The sequence below is a fragment of the Benincasa hispida genome, chromosome 4 (genome assembly GCF_027475165.1).
Source record: "Benincasa hispida cultivar pf3 chromosome 4, pf3_genome.v1.1, whole genome shotgun sequence".
NCBI classification, from domain to species: Eukaryota; Viridiplantae; Streptophyta; class Magnoliopsida; order Cucurbitales; family Cucurbitaceae; genus Benincasa; species Benincasa hispida.
In genome coordinates this window covers 67376859-67396476 of record NC_143481.1, presented here as the reverse complement: position 1 = coordinate 67396476, position 19618 = coordinate 67376859, and the positions used below count along the sequence as shown (strand labels likewise).

At 33.6% G+C, this 19618-nt stretch overlaps 2 protein-coding genes across 2 annotated transcripts; one reads left to right on the top strand and one right to left on the bottom strand.

Annotated features, from left to right (window-relative positions):
• The first annotated feature begins 380 nt into the window (after positions 1 to 380).
• LOC120075540 (Tetratricopeptide repeat (TPR)-like superfamily protein) lies at positions 381 to 3848 on the top strand. The gene is made up of 2 exons (XM_039029025.2): positions 381 to 2287; positions 3267 to 3848. Exons 1-2 carry the CDS (start codon positions 643 to 645, stop codon positions 3533 to 3535), a joined length of 1914 nt encoding a protein of 637 aa, XP_038884953.1. The 5' UTR covers positions 381 to 642; the 3' UTR covers positions 3536 to 3848.
• Positions 3849 to 4505: 657 nt separating this feature from the next.
• LOC120075541 (ACT domain-containing protein ACR6-like) lies at positions 4506 to 7445 on the bottom strand. Its single transcript, XM_039029026.2, has 7 exons — positions 7019 to 7445; positions 6633 to 6678; positions 6394 to 6508; positions 6253 to 6320; positions 5497 to 6102; positions 5294 to 5398; positions 4506 to 5203 (listed from the first exon to the last, which is right to left on the bottom strand). Exons 1-7 carry the CDS (start codon positions 7063 to 7065, stop codon positions 4862 to 4864), a joined length of 1329 nt encoding a protein of 442 aa, XP_038884954.2. The 5' UTR covers positions 7066 to 7445; the 3' UTR covers positions 4506 to 4861.
• Positions 7446 to 19618: the final 12173 nt, after the last annotated feature.

The following is a 19618-nucleotide window of genomic DNA, read 5'->3' as shown; positions in this document are numbered from 1 at the left end:
TCATCTTCACATTTGAATCTCTACAAAGTTCATCAAAATATAACCCACTTGAATATATTCAACAATTTAATGAAGAAGTTTTTTGTTTATCTTCGTACTTCTTCTAATTTTCTCCTTCTTTTTTGATCAATATGAGTCACTTTTCTATTATATTTTATTGATTATTGTACTTCAACATTTTAGATGATTTTTGTATTGAATTGTATTTTAGTGTTAGTATTGTATTTTGTACTGTTGTCATTAACTTGTATGCTAAATTTATCTATCTTAAATTTTTTTAAGAAAAAAAAAAATGTATTTTCAACATATCAATATTCTATTTTTTTAGAAATTGACATATTGTATCGTGTCTATATCAATTTCTATGCTCCATGAGAGTTGAAGAACTTGTCCACAACAAGTAGAGCATTGTCAAATCCTAAATTCTTGAAATTAGAACTTCTGTTTCATTTCAAGGGCTCCCAAATGCTTTTCAGCCTTTGGGTAAGCCATCGATCCCAATGGATTTCAGACTGAAATTCATCCATTAGCTTGAAAATCATAATTCAGTTTACCTCCATATCTCTCATTCCCACATACTTCATCAATTCGAGAAAGAACTGACTCGGAAACGAAGGCCATTCATTCCCGCGCAGATTTGAAATGAAACCCCACATACCAGAATTAGCTACTCGAGTGAGCAGAGCCATACTTTCAATTTCAAATCACACAAGCCCGGCTGGATCATGGACCCCTTCACTGGAGCAGAATTTGCATCGACTCGGTTTTCGCCAAACGTTAAATCCATCTCTCGTCTCTCAAGTCATCGACCCTCATCTTCTTACCCATCACTCCCTCGCTCTCGGTTTCTTCAATTGGGCTTCTCAGCAACCTGGTTTCGCCCACAATTCCGATTCATACAAGTCGATTCTCAAGTCTCTCTCTCTTTCACGCCAATTTGGGGCCATTCATAGTCTCTTGAAACAGGTAAAAACTCAGAAAATTGGCCTCGATTTATCAGTTTATTGCTCTGTTATTGATTCCTTGATCATTGGCAAGAAGACCCATGATGCTTTTTTGGTTTTTAATGAGGTTACTGATGTTATTGGATCCGAATCATGTAATTCGCTTTTGGCTGCTCTTGCTTCTGATGGGTTTTTTGAGCATGCCCAGAAAGTTTTCGGTGAAATGTCTCTTAAATGCATTCCTTTTAACACTCTTGGCTTTGGTGTGTTTATATGGAGGGTTTGTAGAAATACTGATGTAGTTAAAGTTTTGAACATGATAGATGATGCCAGGACCAACAATTCGGAGATCAATGGTTCTGTTATTGCCACATTGATCATTCATGGGCTCTGTGGGGCGTCTAGACTTGCAGAAGCTTCAAACATTTTGGATGAGCTTAAGAATAGGGGTTGCAAGCCCGACTTTTTGACGTATTGGATTCTTGGAGAAGCGTTTCGGTCATCAGGGAATGTGGTTGACAGGGAGAAAATCCTGAAGAAGAAGAGAAAGTTGGGGGTAGCTCCAAGGCTTAATGAATACAAGGAGTATTTATTTGCTTTAATAGCTGGAAGACGGATATGTGAAGCTAAAGAGTTAGGTGAAGTTATTGTCAAAGGAAATTTTCCTATGGATGAGGAGGTTTCTAATGTGCTGATAGGGTCAGTGGCTTCCATTGATCCTTATTCTGCTATTATTTTCTTCAAGTTCATGGTCGAGAAAGGGAGATTCCCAACTCTCTTGACTTTAAGAAATCTGAGTAGGAATTTATGTAAGCATGGAAAGATTGATGAACTGTTGGAAGTTTACCAAGTTCTGAGTAGAAATAACTACTTCAATGATTTTGATAGATATCATTTAAGAATTTCATTCTTATGCAAGGCTGGAATGGTGAAAGAGGCCTATGGTGTTTTGCAGGAGATGAAGAAAAATGGATTTACCCCTGATGTATCTTTTTACAATTCTGTCCTAGAAACATGTTGTAGAGAAGATTTGCTTCGGCCTGCTAAGAAGCTGTGGGATGAGATGTTTGCTAGTGGCTGTGATGGTAATTTGAAGACGTATAACATCCTCATTCAAAAGTTCTCAAAATCCAATCAAATCGAGGAAGCTTTGGTGCTTTACCATCATATGCTTGGAAAATCGGTTGAACCCGATATTACAATCTACATGTCCCTGCTTCAAGGGCTCTGTCAGCATTCACAACTTGAAGCTGCTTTTGAAGTCTTTAGCAAGTCTGTAGAACAGGATGTAAATCTTGCGGGAACCTTGCTGAGCACTTTTATCTTGTGTCTATGTAAAGCAGGCACGTTATTTTCCCTGGTTACATATCTGATGTTAATTCGTGTGTGTTTCCCATTTGTATATATATGCTTATTGTCTAGAGTCATTTGTTCTCACCTGACATTCCCCTACATCCTCTGCGACTTGACCCTATCATCCTTGCTTGTCTTGAAGAGCATGCCTAACTTTGGAGTTCTTATGATTGAGCCATCAAAAAGGAAGGTATATCTTGTTGGTATAGATAGTAACTTTTAATCACGGGTCCTTTTAGCATATATTGTCCTCACTCACATGTTTTCTAAGAAAATTCTCATGAGGTCACCCAACATAAGATTCCTCCAAGCTAAGTATGTTTAACTTTAGAGTTTTCATGATTGAACCACCGAAAAAAAGCTTGTCCTCACTCACAAGGAAAATTTCTGTCACCTACATAGGATTGCTCCAAACGAAGCATGCTTAACTTTGAAGTTTTCATAATTGAACTACCGAAAAGGAAGATGCACTTTGTTGGTATAGGTAGTAATTATCAATTCTTTTAAACCCTTTCTTAACCTTATTTTCATACCCTCGAGATCCCTTTCATTATGTGATATCGATTCATTCATGTACCCACCTAAACTCGGGTATTATACTTAACAAGTCCCTTGGTCACCGCCATAGCTGACCCTTTATAAACCTCTCTTCTATGGGCTATTTGGGGTTATCTCTTAGATTACACCATTTTTGGCCTTGTTACCTAGACACAAATCATAAACAATCAAAGCTATTGTTGACTCTGTAAGATCCTCGCTTCTATTGGCCAACTCACTCTCTTTGGAATTAATCTCTTTGACTACACCGTTTTCAGCTTTGTACCCAGACACTCATCTTGAATTAGCAGCGTTCGCATCTAGCATCTTCTTATTCTAAGGAGGGTTCTGTAGAACCAGAAAACGGTTATGTACTCAACATTTTAATTTAATGATGGAGCTTTTATTTAACTTGAATTTTAAACAATGCAGGTCATTTCCTTGCTGCATCCAAGTTACTCTGTGGTCTATCAAGCGACATTGCTCACCCAGTCACCCATGTAACTTTACTGAAAGGTTTTGCAGATGCTGGAAAGGTTCCACTGGCTAAGCAACATTTAGAATGGGTTCAAGAGACTTCTCCATCAATGTTGTCTGTTATATCCAGTGAGTTATTAGCATTTCTTCCTTCCTCCCCAAGAGCAGATCAAATTTTACAGATTCTTCAAACAATACAAGAACTATCACGTTTTAGCAATTGATGAAGATATTATGAAGTTCTTCAATAGATGCAATCCTACACGATCAAGTCGGATACTGGTTGTTATATAGCAGCACACAATATCGTGAAAGTTTTGTGTTACAGGGTATAGACATCTTCAACATTGCTTTCTTCCTCTATGGAAGCATGAGAACCAAAAAGTGTAGATTTTTATTTAACCCATGCACCAAACCTAGTGTTTAGCCATCCATTTTTAGCCGAAACTTCATAAGGGTCGTTTATTGCTCAGGAAGGAGCATTGCTAATTATTCGACCTTGAAACTTAGAAATGACAAGTTAATTCGTTCTCTTCTTGCTCTGTTTCTTAGTAAAATATAAAATTGACTTCAGGTTCTTCCTGGCCGGTTCTTAAAAAGTGAGGTATGAAAATTTATACTTTCGACTTGAAAAGGAGTAGATATCAATTGACAATTCATTCCTATACTAAAAATCCCAATCCCAGGAACATAGATTAAGAAGTAATCTTGCAAACCTAGCATAATTTTAAAAGTACACTAAAAAAATAGGCAAATAAATTAACACAAATATGATATCTTTATTTTTACAATTATGCTAATATTGTAAAAGTTAAAAAGTAATATAAACCATTATTATGTTTTCAAAAATCATCTTTTTTAATTTAGCCTCTATTATTTAGAAGTTACATTCTCTCTTAGAAGACTTCTTTAACAATCAATCAAGAAGGAAAGAATTTTAAAAATATATTTTAAAAAGAATACGAAACTAAATTAGAGCAAAACACCCAAGCAAATATATCCAATCTTCTGAAAAATAAAACTATGCATTTAAATTTTCCTCTTCTGATAGGTACTTTATTACAACATTCGTACCTGGGAGTGTCCTTGTGTTGTTGGAGGAAGGTGCAAATGAAAATAATGAATTACCTAACATTGAAGGCACTAGACTCTGTCATCCATTATTCTAAAGTAAGTGAGAAGCACGACTTGACATACATTAAGCAGACCATTTTCTGCATCTACTTCCATCGGTCCGAAGCCAATAATTATAGAGCTTTACAGTTTTCTACAATTTTTGTAGAAACAGCATTTACCACACACTACACTATCCTGTACAAATCATTTTCTTAAAAGACAACATATACATACATCCCAACCAAGCTTGCCTTGGTTGGTTTCTTCTGGGTTTATTACCTACAATTTGAGCTGATGTAAACCCTCAATTATAAGGGTTGAAGGAAGGGTTCCTATATATTTACATTGCCCCTTGAATGAACTTGTCATGTATCTGTGCAGCTTTTTTACTTGCGAAAGAATATAATACACACAAAGGGTAGAGCAGCTGGCTTTCAAGAGTAGGATCTTATCAATTTGAAATTCTGGAAAGTTCTTGCTTTGAAGAAGTACCCCAAGAAGAATCCTGTCGACGTATCCTTTGGAGGCGTTTCAGAGAGAGACGAGTTCTGTTTCACCTGTAGCATGGCATTGCCGATCTGTTTTCGAATGGACTCGACGATCTTAGTATCAATGGTGGTTCCTGTCATGTCAGTGACATAGAAAATGTCTTTTGCTTTTCCACGTTTGGTGGCTATTTCTGCTCTCCTGATACACAAGCTGTTCTCCCTAAATATTCTTGTGATATCTGAGAGAAGCCCAACTCTGTCTTCTGCATGCAGTTCTAGCTTAAGCCCCTGCAAAGGAAGACAGACAACATTATATATTGCAGATACTTCACCTATAAACATTAAGCAAAACAGACTCAATAATGGCCTCTCTTTTACCTCAGACTCCCTTCTTTCAATGGCTGCCTCAAGACAGTGCAATACTCTATCTCTTTCCGCTTCGGAGCTAATCGGCAACCCATCCTTATGTCTTATGTAAAATTCCTGAAAGGAAAAGAATCAGTTTTCTTTAAATCACAACTAAATTCAAAAGCTAGGATGGTTCAACAGATCCAAATTTTAAAAAAGGATCTTAAAATTACCAGATAAGCTTCCATCCTCCCAGTGTTGACCATCCCATGAAAGACAACATATTCCATGTCCGTCAAAGTGCAAATGATATCAAATAGCAGCTTAGGCCGATCTCGAGATCTGGTAGTAATCACAGTATAATCCTTCTCAGTGCAATCCAAGACAGTAACATGGGGTCTCGTGTTCTTATCTTCAACCTCAAGCCTGGTTTTGGCAGCCCTTTCATAATCTCTATCAGCCAGCATGATCTGATGCAGCCTTCTGTCTGTGCTGGTGACCCCAGGAGGAGAAAGGGTCATTTTGGCTTCCTTTAACTCGCCATTTCCTCTAAGAACATTGCACAATAATTCTTTGATTGTTAAGAGCCGCTGCGGATCGTTGATTGCTCGGCCAGTGGCATCATCTGTCACATGTACTACAGCTGCAGCCCTATTATTGTGTGTCCAAACATCAGCATTTACTACATTACAGTGAAGGTCCGCAAGAACAGCACAAACTTCAGACAATAAACCAGGCCTGTCAGTACCAGACAGCTCGATTGAGGTGTGATCTTCGGATGGCATCACACCGACGGACTCCCTCAAGGATGGCACGAAACTCGCATCAACCTCAAGCCTCTGCATGGTATAATTAATGAACTCTTTATAAGAGAATAAAATTAAATCCTTACAAGTTTAAGGATTATAATGAAATATGGAAGTCTATAACGAAAAATAGATAAAATTGATGAAAGGAAAGGTGTTTTTTTTTTTTTTTTTTTTTTTTACCATTTGAATGGCGTTTATCACTTCTTGATCTCTGATTTTGCTTCCCTCATAAGTAATAACATTAAAAACTGGAAAACAAAGTAACCCATAAGTGGTTAAGCTTTTCAGATTCAAAATAACTGAAGAATCAGAACTACTTACCATCCATGAACCAACCTCCATCAGAGGAGATGTAAGCTTTGGTAATTATTAGGTTCATATCCATGAGGACTTGCACAACTTTCAAGAGAATCCCATGTTTGTTCATACTGTCCACCTGATGGGGGTAGAAGAAGGAAGGGATTGAAGCAATATTTAGCTCATGATCGAATAAAAAAGAAAAGGAAAAAAATAATTACAGGGCAGAATTTAAGATCATCAAAATCCTAGAGATAAAGCACCTGGATCACTGTAGCATCCTTACAAGCGCTATTGTCAATCACAACCCTGCAGCAGGGACAGAACAGAATGAATAAAACAAATCAGAAGAAGAAATTACATTCTGAAGAAAAACAGAGAGGTTTAAAGAGGAGAATTATTCCAGGAAGAAACAGCCACAAAAATCATAAATCATGAGTTCATTCCGAGTAAATGAATTGCAAAAGGAAGCAAACCCCACATCTGTTTTCCATTACTGACATTACTCCAAGAAGTCAACAAGACCAAGAAAATTGGAGAAACCTCAACAGATGATATAGAAGACCCAAAAGCAAATTCAAGATTGAAATGAAAACCCGTTCCATCAATAGACAAAAGAGAGAAAACCCATTACGAGAAAGAAGAGTACCTGGGCGGGTTCAGGCGCCTGATAAGTTTGTCATACTCGTTGTCCATGATGAAACCCTTCAACAAGAACAACCCACAAAAACGTACTATACCCAGAAACGATTAAAGAAGAAGAAGAAGAAGAACTCCGTCGAGCAGGAAAGGAGAAGAAGAAGAAGGGAAGAAGGAGGGAGGGTGTTTGGTTTTAGGGTAGGCAGTGAAAGTTTATTAGGTTGCTAGTTTGTTAATTTGTAGGATTTGACTATGTGAGTTTGTTTCCATGGCAATGGAGAAGACGGAGAGTAAAAAGTTTGTGGGTATTATTGATGGCGATAGCCCAAGTTTCGGGGGACCACTGAGGACGTTGCGGATCACGTGTCATCTAAACCCCGGGCCTTTGGTCGGACACTTGCCGCTCATCTTCCCGGCATTTTCAGCCTGACCTACCCCTAAACCCTAAATTTTTGTTTTAATATTATTTTCATTTTTTACTTTCATTCCAATTTTGATATTTTTATTCTTAATATAAATCTTCGAAGGTATGCGATTTCGGATTCTATTTTATGTTTGAAAAATTTTATGAAATAATCTAAATCTTAAAAATTTTTTTTATAGATGATCTATTCCTAAAAACTTATATGACGTTTTGTTCATGTGAAATACCAATTTTATCCCAATATAAAAAATTCTTCAAATTGCGTTACGAAGCATCGTTTACCTCAACTTTTTTGCTTACATCTTCTATCACTATGCGATTTTGGCTCTCATTTTCTCTCTTTTTGGTCTGACTTATCGTCTCTCATCTTCATCCGAGCATTTGGCCTCCTTCTCGCCATTCATTTGTACACATTTTCTACCGTCATCGATCTCTGAAAGGTATGTGACTCTTCTCCTTGAACGCATGTTGATATTCGTTTAGGATTCTCGCAGTCGTTTAGGGTTCTCAAAGGATTTACGCCTACCTTTTATTAAACGATCTCTCAGCTTTTGTTAAATGTTCATGTATTCGTTCTTAAGAGATCGCTTAGATAATCCTAAGCGAGCATTTGGTATTCTTTAAACAATCAATTAGAGAAACGTAAACGATTATTTAGATAAAAATGTGTGATTGTTTAGTGGTGTTTACACGATCATTTAGGTATTTGCAATGTGATCGTTTAGTTATTTGTTACTCGATCATTTAGGTATTTGTAAAGTGATTGTTTAGTTGTTTGTTACCCGATCGTTTTGTTTTATGTTACGTGATCGTTTAGTTATTTGTTATGCAATTGTTTAGTTTTTATTATGTGATCGCTTACTTATTGTGGCAATGTATGCGTTTGTTACAGGTTGCTAAGATGGTCATCCCTGCTGAGAAATATTTTCCTACTACAGTTTCTCGTCACTTTGAAGGAATCGCTTTCTTTCAATGTTTTTATGTGGATCCTCCACTTGCATTCCTCCATTGAACATCGTACAGTTAGCAAGCTTTTTGTTAACTTTTTTACATGGTAATTGAAGTTCTTTTTTATTACACGTATTGACAATTTAATTGACAAGTCATATTTCGAAAAGAAAATTTGACCAGCCTTTATATCCTCGTCATTCAGACAGTCATGAGTTATTATGATGAGGTCGTCATACAATGGGCCCTTTGATGGTCTGGGTATATTTACAAACGGTTGGGTTGGAATGGTGGAATGCATTTGAACCGAAGGCATCACAACTGGTGGGACGAAAGCAGGTGGGGTTGGAACATGAATGTAAGGTGTTGGAAAAGTTTGTGGTCCTGAAGATTGTCCATATTCATGGTTAGTATCGAACTGTGGAGTACATATAGGTTCATTGTTGTGACCAAACCAAGCTTCACTTCGATCTTCCCCAAAGTTACATAGCTCAATATGATCATCCATTGAAAACATGGTGGGAATATTACATGTTGAAATGGTTGTATATCCAAAGTTTTGATTAATTGGAATTGGTTGATTCGTTGGATTGCATTATTGGTACATATTCTCAGTGTACTCCATGACTTTCGTACGGCGTAACTGATACAAATAACGACATCCGAGATGCATCACTATCTTCTCAAAAGAAGTCAAGATCTTCATCGTCGACTATGTCAATTAGAGGAGTTGAGACCAATAGATTGTAGCAATATTTGATGTGTATATCAAACATATCTAGATCAATATTCAGTCATTGGTGCATAATATTCACTAATTCACTAACTGTTATATCATTTATGACCTTCAAACCAATTATGACCTCTAACATAATTGCTTCCCGATTGGTCCCATTCCTCACTAAATTGTACAAAGATGCAAAATAGCGTCATTGATCTGCAATTGAATTAGCAAATTTTAAGATATATCCAATCAAAATTTAAGAAATCACCCAGTAATTGATAAGCAATTGTCCAGCTATTTATAAGTGTTCACTTAAAATTGTATACGTGATCACATATATACTACTAAATGTTCGTTCAGTATTATATACACGATCGTTTATATAATACTAAATGAGCGTTGGGTATGATATAAATGGTCGTTTATATAACACTAAATGATCTTTCATGTAATACTAAACAAGCGTTTATATTGTAATGAACGATCATCTATATATTGCTATACGATCGTTCATTCAATACTAAACAATTTGGGAGATAAGAAATACTGTAGAATATCACTTACATTCTCTCTGTTTCTGGATCTGCCAAACGAATCTTTCTCAATACCCAAAGACACAATAAAATGAACAAAAATGAAAGCAATCAACAATAAGGATGTTGTACTGAAACTTTGAGAGAACAATGAGAGAATGAAAAGCATTTGACAGAAAATGAATAACCAAGAGTGACTTTCCGTTCTTGATATCAATTTTATTTAATGCTATTGGTAGAATATAAGTTGGGAATAAATGTGTTGGTAGAATGTTAGTGTTGCATTGAATGCATATTGAATGAAGAGCTAAAGAAATCATTGAAGGAAGAATAAATGTGGCACGGATTGAAGAGTTCTTTAAATTTGGGGTAAAATTGGTATTTCACATGGTCAAAAGGTCAATCATAGATAAGTTTTTAGGAAGAGGTTTGTTGGGGATGATACCCTAGTCATGTAGTTTGTGAACAGTTTGTACGAATGCTTGCGATGTATAATATTTGATATTTACTTCACTTCTTGACTTTGCATATTGAATGTTTTATTTGTTTTAACACAAACCAATAAACGAAAATCTCTGGTTGTCATTATGTAACTTAAGCATGCATGTGGTGACATACAAGTGGATCATGTCTTAAGTGATAACCAAAATGGTATGTAGTATATGGATATAGGAGGGAAACCTTATCCCGGTAACGCTATGGATGCGGCTCGCTATATGGAAAGTGTTGTGATTTGTCACAGATGGTCTGATTTTGATCATTCGTATAGGGGACATGTGAGCGGGCGCATCCTATACAAAGAGTTTGTATAAGACCTGACCACGAAGTGTTAATGTCGTTAATACTGTTCATGATAGAGACTTCACTTCACTAGTATGATCATAGGTAACATGACCTCAATCCTGAGTGAGTTGGGAACTCTTGCCATTGAGGGTGGTCTTTTGATTTGTATGGGTGCGAGTGGCTAGACCGCCGACTCAAACCTATCACTTTAGGAATTCGTCTGATTTAGGAGTTGGGAACTCAACTACACAAGATGAAATTTACTCCTTCCCCAAAGCAGGGGTAAGTAGATAGATAGCTCCCTTTAAGGGCTGATCCCAGGGCTTGAACGATGTGGTGTCACACACCTTCTCATGGTCCGAGAGGTGTTCACACATAGTAGGACTATGTTGTATTGTTTATTAGAGGGATCAGTGGTACCTAAAGAGTAAGATGTAACTATAGGGGCAAAATGATAAATCGACCCAACTGTACTTACGAGCATCAGTGAAGGGTTATCGTACTCATGATTGGTTATATCCGATGGACACAGAAATATATCTGTGGTAAGAAGAGTTCAGATGTCGGTGTTTAGTGGAATGTCTGACAGTTAACGGATGGTGGATCTCGTGGTTAAAGAGTTTAGTCAGCTATTCACGTACCGTTGGAGCTTCGAGTCATAGGCTCATAAGGTCCCATTGGTAGCTTGGATACAAGTTGAAAATCAGTTTTTGGGTCAGTTTGAAATGTTCAAATTGACAAAAAGGAGTTCGATTATATATGATATAATTGAACTAGTTAATTATATACGATATAATTGACTAAATGTATGAGATACATTAATTTTAGAGGAAATTAGATATAAATATGATTTATATCAAGCACAGGCGAAAACACTATGGTTGATATATGATATCAAATTATAGGTTATGAATATAATATGATTATATTTATTATTTTATTAATTGGCAATTATGGGATAATTGGCCACCGTTTTCTCCGTAACCGTGCGTAAGTGGGAAGTTCAATTTGGTTTTCATAACTGAAGAATAAAATGAAAATGGTTTTCATTTTGCAAACTATGCATAATTGCTAACAGTGTGATTTGCAATCAATCGCATAGTACTTGAGAGCCTATACGATAGTGCATCGCGTTTTCCAAACGATTGCACACTCGCGCGCGCATTCTCTAAACAATCGCTTACCATTTACTAAACGATCGTTTAGCGCCCGAGCCTTACTAAACGATCATATAGACGATCGCTTAGCTTTTCCTGCATGATCTACCTTGCCTAAATGTTAAAATATCTCAACTATGCGATAGTCGTAGCCTTTTCCCACTTGTTTGATCTTTGTACACGATAGCCTTTCCTCCTTACCTCTACCAAATTCGAACAAAGCCCACACTTTGGATTCTCACTCTGAAAATACTAAGGGTGTGGTGGTGTCGTCCTCATTTTCCTGCTGTTCTTGCGAAGCCATTCGTGTAGATGACCAGGGTGTTGCTGGACGATTGCTTGCTGGTCTAGCGAGAACGGGAGTTCGTTCGTTCGTGGAGAGAGTGAGTTTTACTGAGAAGAAAGTCTTCAACTGGTATGTTCTTCGTTCTCTTGTGTTTTTTATCTTGAAGTATGCTGGTAATTTAGTAGTGTTAATGCATATATGTTTGTATGAATGTATATGTGAAAATTCTATTACAATGAATTGGAAAGATCCACTTCCACTCATAGGTACTCTTGTATGAGAGTTCCTTCAAGGTCATCTATAGAAAAGTTTTTTAGATTTGGGTTATTTCATAAAATTTTCCTTTATGTTTTCAGATTACTGAAACCAGTAAATATGTGTTTAGCAAATAACTCGAATTTTGTTTCTAAAAACTGTTTTTAGATTTTGTGATCCAAACATTGTAAATTCTGAAAAAAACATTTTTATGTTTTAATTGTATCCAAAATTTGAATTTTAAAATTTAAAATGCATAATTATATTAATCAATGTTAAAAACATTTAGATATATAGTATATGTCATGTTATAAACTCAATTAAAATTTATTAAAAAAATAAAATATTTATTATGTAATATAGACTCTGAGACAAGAAGCTAACAGAGAAGCAAGGGTCTTGAGGGGTGAGCCCTATGACTATTTCCTCTTAAAGCTCTTTCTCGAGCTTAGTGTATAGGGATAACCCAAGGAAAGGAAGAAGAGCTAAAATAGTAATAATCAAATTCCACCCTGGAAAAGAGCTTAGTTGCTAGACTAAGCAGAAGGGCAATTTTATGCCTTTCAATATCAGGCTTTATGGCCTAAAAGGGGAAGTCAACAAGGTCTTAAAATTTAGATTTTAGTTCCTACGATTTGATAAAACTTCACATATAGTCTGTATAGTTTGTTAAATCCTTTTAAATAATCTCTACCACAGGGACTATTTATGAAGTTTTTATCAAATCATAGAGAGTAAATTCAAATTAATTATAAGACCTAAATTTTAACTTCTTCCAAACTATAGGAACAAAAGTTTCAATTTATCTGTTCAATTATATATTATTATAGAATACTAATTTTACAATTTTTTTAACATAAAACATTTTCATAAATAAATTAATAATAGTTTATTATCAACTAGTATTTAGTGGGTAACTACAACTAGTTTGCAATTATTTAAATTAGAATTCAATTTCTAAATCTACTACTAAACACATCTTTGAAAACATGACATACAACTATGTTTTCATTTAATTCATTCTTTTCAAATTTCTGTTTTCAGATTCTCTACCAAACAGGCCTTAAATTACTTTAGTTTATTTTTCTTACAAAAATTAATCTCAATTTTCGTGGAGAGGTTTGAACCACAACCTCTTATCTCTAACTAACATCTATGTAAATTTAGTTGGTTGTTATTCTCTATTAACATTTTACATTTTTTTTTTTGTAAAAATTATTATTATTATTTGGGTTTATTAAGTGCATATTTGGGAGTAATTTAAAATAGTTAAATTATTTTTATAATTTTAATAGTTGTTTTGAAACATGTTTTTAATCATTCAAAATTAATTTATAAATTGCATTTAAAAGTATAAAATTAAATATTGAATTAATTGTGAGTGATTAAAAGCATTTTTCGAAGTGATTTTGAATAGACAAAAGTGATTTTAACAATTTTAAAATCACTATCAAACATATACTAATTTCAATAAATAGTAAATTCAAAGGATTAAATTTAAGATTTGTTAAAAATATAGGGGCTAAAGATAGGATTTATTGTTAAAGAAGCATAGCTCAATATATGTTAGCGACCATGCAGTCCATGGTTTGAATCTCTTCACCTCCTATTATACTAAGAAAAAGGTAGGATTTATTAAAAGTTTATAGACTAACATTGAATAAGTGATAGTACCATGACTAAAATGGAATGCGAATACATAAATAAATAAATAAATAATTGAAAAAACTAAAATGATGTAGTTGTAATATTTGTGTCTATTTAGTTCTCAACTTTAAATTGCATAATTAATAAATCTTTAAAATTTTGAAGAGATTCCATTTTGAATTTTAATTTTTTTCCTAACAAATCCCTAATATATTCAATACTTTTAAATAGGTTTAAATACTATTTTTGGTTCCATTTAGTGTTTATTCATTTTGATCTATGTATTTTCAAAATGTTCATTTTGATCCATGTACTTTCAAAAAGTTACCATTTTGGTCCTTCCATTCATATTTTTCCTTCATTTTGAAGGGATCAAAATAGTTACATTTTTAAAGTTCATGAACCAAAATGAATAAAAGATGAAAGTACAAGGACCTAAGTAAATATTTTAAAAGTATAGAGATCAAATTGAACCAAAATTGAAAGTATAAGGACCAAAATAAATATTTTAAAAGTATAAGGATCAAAATGAACAAAAGAACCAATGTAGTTTTTAAACTTTTTTTAAATATGAATTGAACTCATCTATTAAATATAAAATAGAATTTAATGACATTTCTTATATCATTAAAAAAATGAATAGTTTAAAATCATTATTTGGTCATAAAGGTAAAATAAATTTTGTCCTTTATATTTTGTCGTAATTATAAGAGATGAAAAAAAAATAATAATAACTATCAGTTAATTTCTTCTTGAAAAATTTTCACAGAAGGAAAAAATGTCAAACTATTTACAGAAATAGTAAATAAAACATTGATAGACACTGATAGACTTCTATCGGCGTCTATCACATAGTATCAATGATTGACTTATATTAATTTCACATTGATAAACTTCTATCTGCCTCTATCAACCTCTATTAAAGAAGATTAAATTTTGCTATTTTGTGTAAATATATTTTTTTATTTTTCTATTTTTGAAAATTCCTCCTTCGTTTTTTTCTTTTTATAAAATACAAGGCAAGAAACAAAAAATACTATCAAATATGCTCCCAAATTTCATCAATAATCACTCATCTCACACGTGCACTAGCACATATTTTAATAATATTGAGGGTCGTTTAAAGCAAGGTCTAAAGTATATGGACGAGTCCAAGCTCAAAGGAATACCGAAAAAAGAGCATGGGAGAGTGTGCTCCAAAAAGGAAATGTCGCACCTTAAGGTTTGAGCCGATCAACCAAGCCGATAAATGTATACAATCAGAAAATAAACAAGGCGACACCAAACTGGCACTTTGTAATAATTAACCTCAAGCACTATAAACATCCCTGACATCTTTTGCCGTCACATGCAGTAGTGGGCATGTGCCAGAGTATAGGCTTATAAATAGTCTCTAAACCAAAGAGGAGGAGTAAGTACTCTCACAAGAGGAGAAACAACCCTAAATCTTTTAGTGTTTAGCTAAATTATTCACTCCTTATACAAGCTTAAGCTTCAGAGCGCAGTAGGCTCTGAAGGAAATCTTAACTTAAAGATCCAGTGAGCGGAAACGGATCATTCCAAATCCCATTGAGAAAGAACACAACAATTACAGTCTAACGGAAATGGTTATGCATAATAAGTAAATTACAAGCATGCTTCTTAAAAGAATATACAAGAGAAAGAGTATGCTTGAAGAATCTTTCTTCAAGTATCCCTCAATTGTTCAGCAACTGGTTCAAAGAAATACCTGAACACAACGAACAGAACAGCCAACAACACGAACTGATGAAACCTCGGTCACAATCAAGTCCAACTCGATCTTCGAACCTCAAACTAAACAGGAACACCACCACAAGTATTACCTTGGTATTCTCAGTGTGAGAATCCAAGAGTTATGGGCTCTGTGTGATTTGGATAGATGAATGAAGGAGGAAGACAAGACGATCGAGTAAGTGGGAGATAGATGAAGTTTATCGTATAGACTAGATACTCGATCATTTAGAAAGATGAAGCCTATCGTATAGATTTTGCTACTCGATCGTGTAGCAACGAGTAAACGAATAACTATCATATAGTAAACTCGATACTCGTACTCAATCGTGTAGGCTGTGAGACACTATTGTTTAGTAAAACATTTTTACTCGATACTCCTTTCTTTTGTCAAACGACACAAATGAATGATCATCCGATTTTTGGAAAATAATTTTTCTTTTAATCTCACAGTTACTAACCATAACTTCCAATAACCTCCCACTCAATAGATTATTAAAGAAAAAGAATTAATTATCATATAATTGATATATTATAAATAAATATGATAACCAACTTATCATATTATATTTAGTAACCTATAGTTTTAATATTTCATCATATGAAACATATAAACCATAGTTCTTTTCTATGATATGATATTTAATATAAATCATATTTATATTAATTCCTCCAATTAATATATCCAATACATCATATCAATTATATCGCATATAATTGAATTAATTTAATTATATCACATATAATTAAACTTCCTCTTGTTAATTTTAACACTTCAAACTAACCCAAAATCTAATTATCAATTTGAACTCATTGAGCTACCAAAGGGACCTTATGGACGAACCTGTAGCTTAACATGAATAACTGACTAAACTCTTTAATCACAAGGTCACCATCCATTAACTGTTGGTCACTCCACTAAAGACCGACAATTGCACTATTCACACTACAAATATATTGTTGTATCCATTGGATATAACCAATCAACAATGTGATGACCCTTCACAAATCACTCATAAGTACAGTTGGGTCATTTTACCGCTTTGCTTCTGTAGTTACATCTAACTCCTTAAATACTACTGATTCCTCTAATGAACAATAAGTCATAGTCCTACTATGACCGAGTTCTCTCTTCCAAAAAAGGGTATGGTCACTATGTTCAAGACCTAGAGTCAGCCCTTAAGGGAGCAATTTATCTACTTACCCCTGCTTCGGGGAAGGAGTGAATTCTGTCTTGTAGCTGAGTTCCCAACTCCTCAATCAGACGAATCCTCAAAATGGTAGGCTTATTGAGTTGGCAATCTGACCACTCTCACCCATACAAATCAAAAGACCACCCTCATGAGTATGAGTTTCCAACCCACTTAGGATTAAGGTTATGTCACATATGGTCATCCTAGTAAAATGTAAGTCTCAATTATCAATGGTGTTATATAAAGAGACTAATCATCTCGTGGTCCAGTCTTATACAAACTCTTTTTATGGGATACCCCACTCACATGTCTCCATATGAATGGTCAGGATCAGACCATTTATAGCACTTTGCAATACTTGTAACATCTACAAAGCGGGTTATATCCGTAGTGTCACCAGGATAAGGTATTCCTCCTTTATTCTTATATTACAGACCATTTAGGTTATTACTTAAGGCATGATCTACTTGTATGTCTCACATATATGCTTAAGTTACATTAAATAACCACGAATCTTAGTTTATTGGATTGAGTAAATGCTTATAAAATAACACTTATTTTATTAATAACAATATGTCCACAAGGAGTTTATAAACTACGAGACTACTAGAAGAATTAGGAAATCTTTTTTTTTTGTTGAATGAAATCTTTTTGTAGGGAAAAAAAAAAAGCAATTGGTACCATCACATTACGTAGATTATAAAAAAGGAAAAAGTGATATTCAAATGGATTGAAAGAAACAAGATTTTGTTTTTGTTTTGATATTAAAGAAGATGAAGATGAAGGTGATGAGCAATATGCATATATTATGGGTATCCTATGTGTGGGTAAGCACCTTATCTTGAAACAAAGGGCAATTGGTCAATAACCCACAAACGTGGACTTTCTTTAACTTCATATATATATATATATATATTATTTGGATAGACTCTTACACACTCACTTCTAGTTCATGGTATTGCATTTTGTTTTTGCACCTCTTAATTATATATGCTCCCTTATCATTTTCCCCCCCCCCTTGGAATTTTCCATACACATCATTCCAATTTCATCAAGTGGCCAACATGCTGTTTCTAATTAATTACCTCTATCTTTTTAATTAAATTCACATCACCCAATTTAATCAACTATAATCTTATAAGGATAATGAGAATTTCATAGAGATTACGCATATTTATGGTTCTCATCAATACACACCAAACATATTATTTTCTCAATCCTCATCAAATGACAAGGTCCTTACAATAATTGAGTGTTATTATTATTATTTTTTCTTTTTTAATAAAATATGTCACTTTACAAATATGGAGTGAGGTTTTAAATTTACATCTTAACTACTAGATTGGTTTTTATTTTGTAGTTATGCAGATGGAAAATAAGTAAATAGAGCTTTTTGAAAAATATCAATTTAGACCATTAAACTTTGGAGTTTATATAAATTAAATTCTAAACTAATTATGGTATTACTTTAAATTTTGAACTTTCATAAGTGTATTAATTTACACTCTTCTCCAAATATCGTCCGATCATTATTGTATGAAACTTATAATTTGAGTTAATAAAACTTTTAAGTCTTTATAAGCCAATTAATTAGATCCATCGTTACGATTACCTTTGAAAATCATACACGTCTTAATTCACAAACGTGTGTAAACTTTCTTCAAATGTTGATTTTATAAAATGAAGGATTAAGTAAATGTATGGACAATTTCAAGAAAATTTTATCTAAGAGTCTTAAATTGATTTATTTATGAAAGTTCAGAGGTTCAAATTGATATAGTTATAAGTTTCACACGAGATTTTTTTAAATGGAATGCAATTGGAGTGTGTATTTTTTTTTTTATTTTCTTTTGAAATCGAAGGATGTAAATTGATACGCTTATAAAAGTTTCAAGGTTTTAAACTTAAATTGAAAAGTTTAAAGTTTAAATTGATACAAGTACTCAACTTTTTATAGATGTTTTCATTTTTTTCCTTTTATTTTTATTGTTTTATGGTAAAGGAAATTCAAAATTAAAAAATTAAAAAAAAAGGAACTAGTTTCGTTAAAAAGAGAAAAGAAAAAGTATATTTTATTCGACTACCATAATATTTATATTTTCAAAGATATTTGTTGAAAGAAGAAATCATATGATGTTATCCATATTTTAACAACTTTGAGAAGGAAGGGAAGAAGACAAGAAATTTTTCTCTTGTAATTAATATATTAAAGATTTAAAATATAGTTTTCATTTTTTCTTTTAAAGAAGAAAATATAGATTTGATTTTTGACATGTATCTTACATTTGAATTGAAAATTAAAAGATTAAAATATTAAATACTCTAGGATTTAAATTCTTGTCTGATGAGAAATGGGACATCAAATTTGAGAAAGTTCACATACTTTTATCTAAATTTTTAAATTTATTTCAAACTATATTAATGGTAAAAGTTCACATATTTTAAAATGATTTTTTAAAGAAAACTTTGTTCATCAAAATAAAATAAAACTTAAGCTTTAAATATCTAAAATGGAAAAACTAAAATTACACTAATTCTCAAATTTCTAAAAAAGAGAATCTATATCAATTAAAAAGGTTGACTTATTAAACTTTTTTGGATTCTGTGGGCAGAGAATCCAAATAAGTAACCAAAAAGAGGAAGTAGTAATCGGGTGTGGACGAGACACACAACATGAGAATGAACCCACGATTCTGATTATGTGACACGTGGCTACAAGATGATGGGAATATCTCCGAAATCCGAGCTGTCTGGTGTTGACGTGTACCAATTAGAAAATTCTAACACCGGTTCGGAATTAAAGCAGCAATGTGGGACCCGACCCGAAAGGGTGTGAGCTGGAAACTGTGACAATGACGTGAAAGAGACCGTTCGAAGCTAATTACACCTTTTTCAAAGATATTTTTAA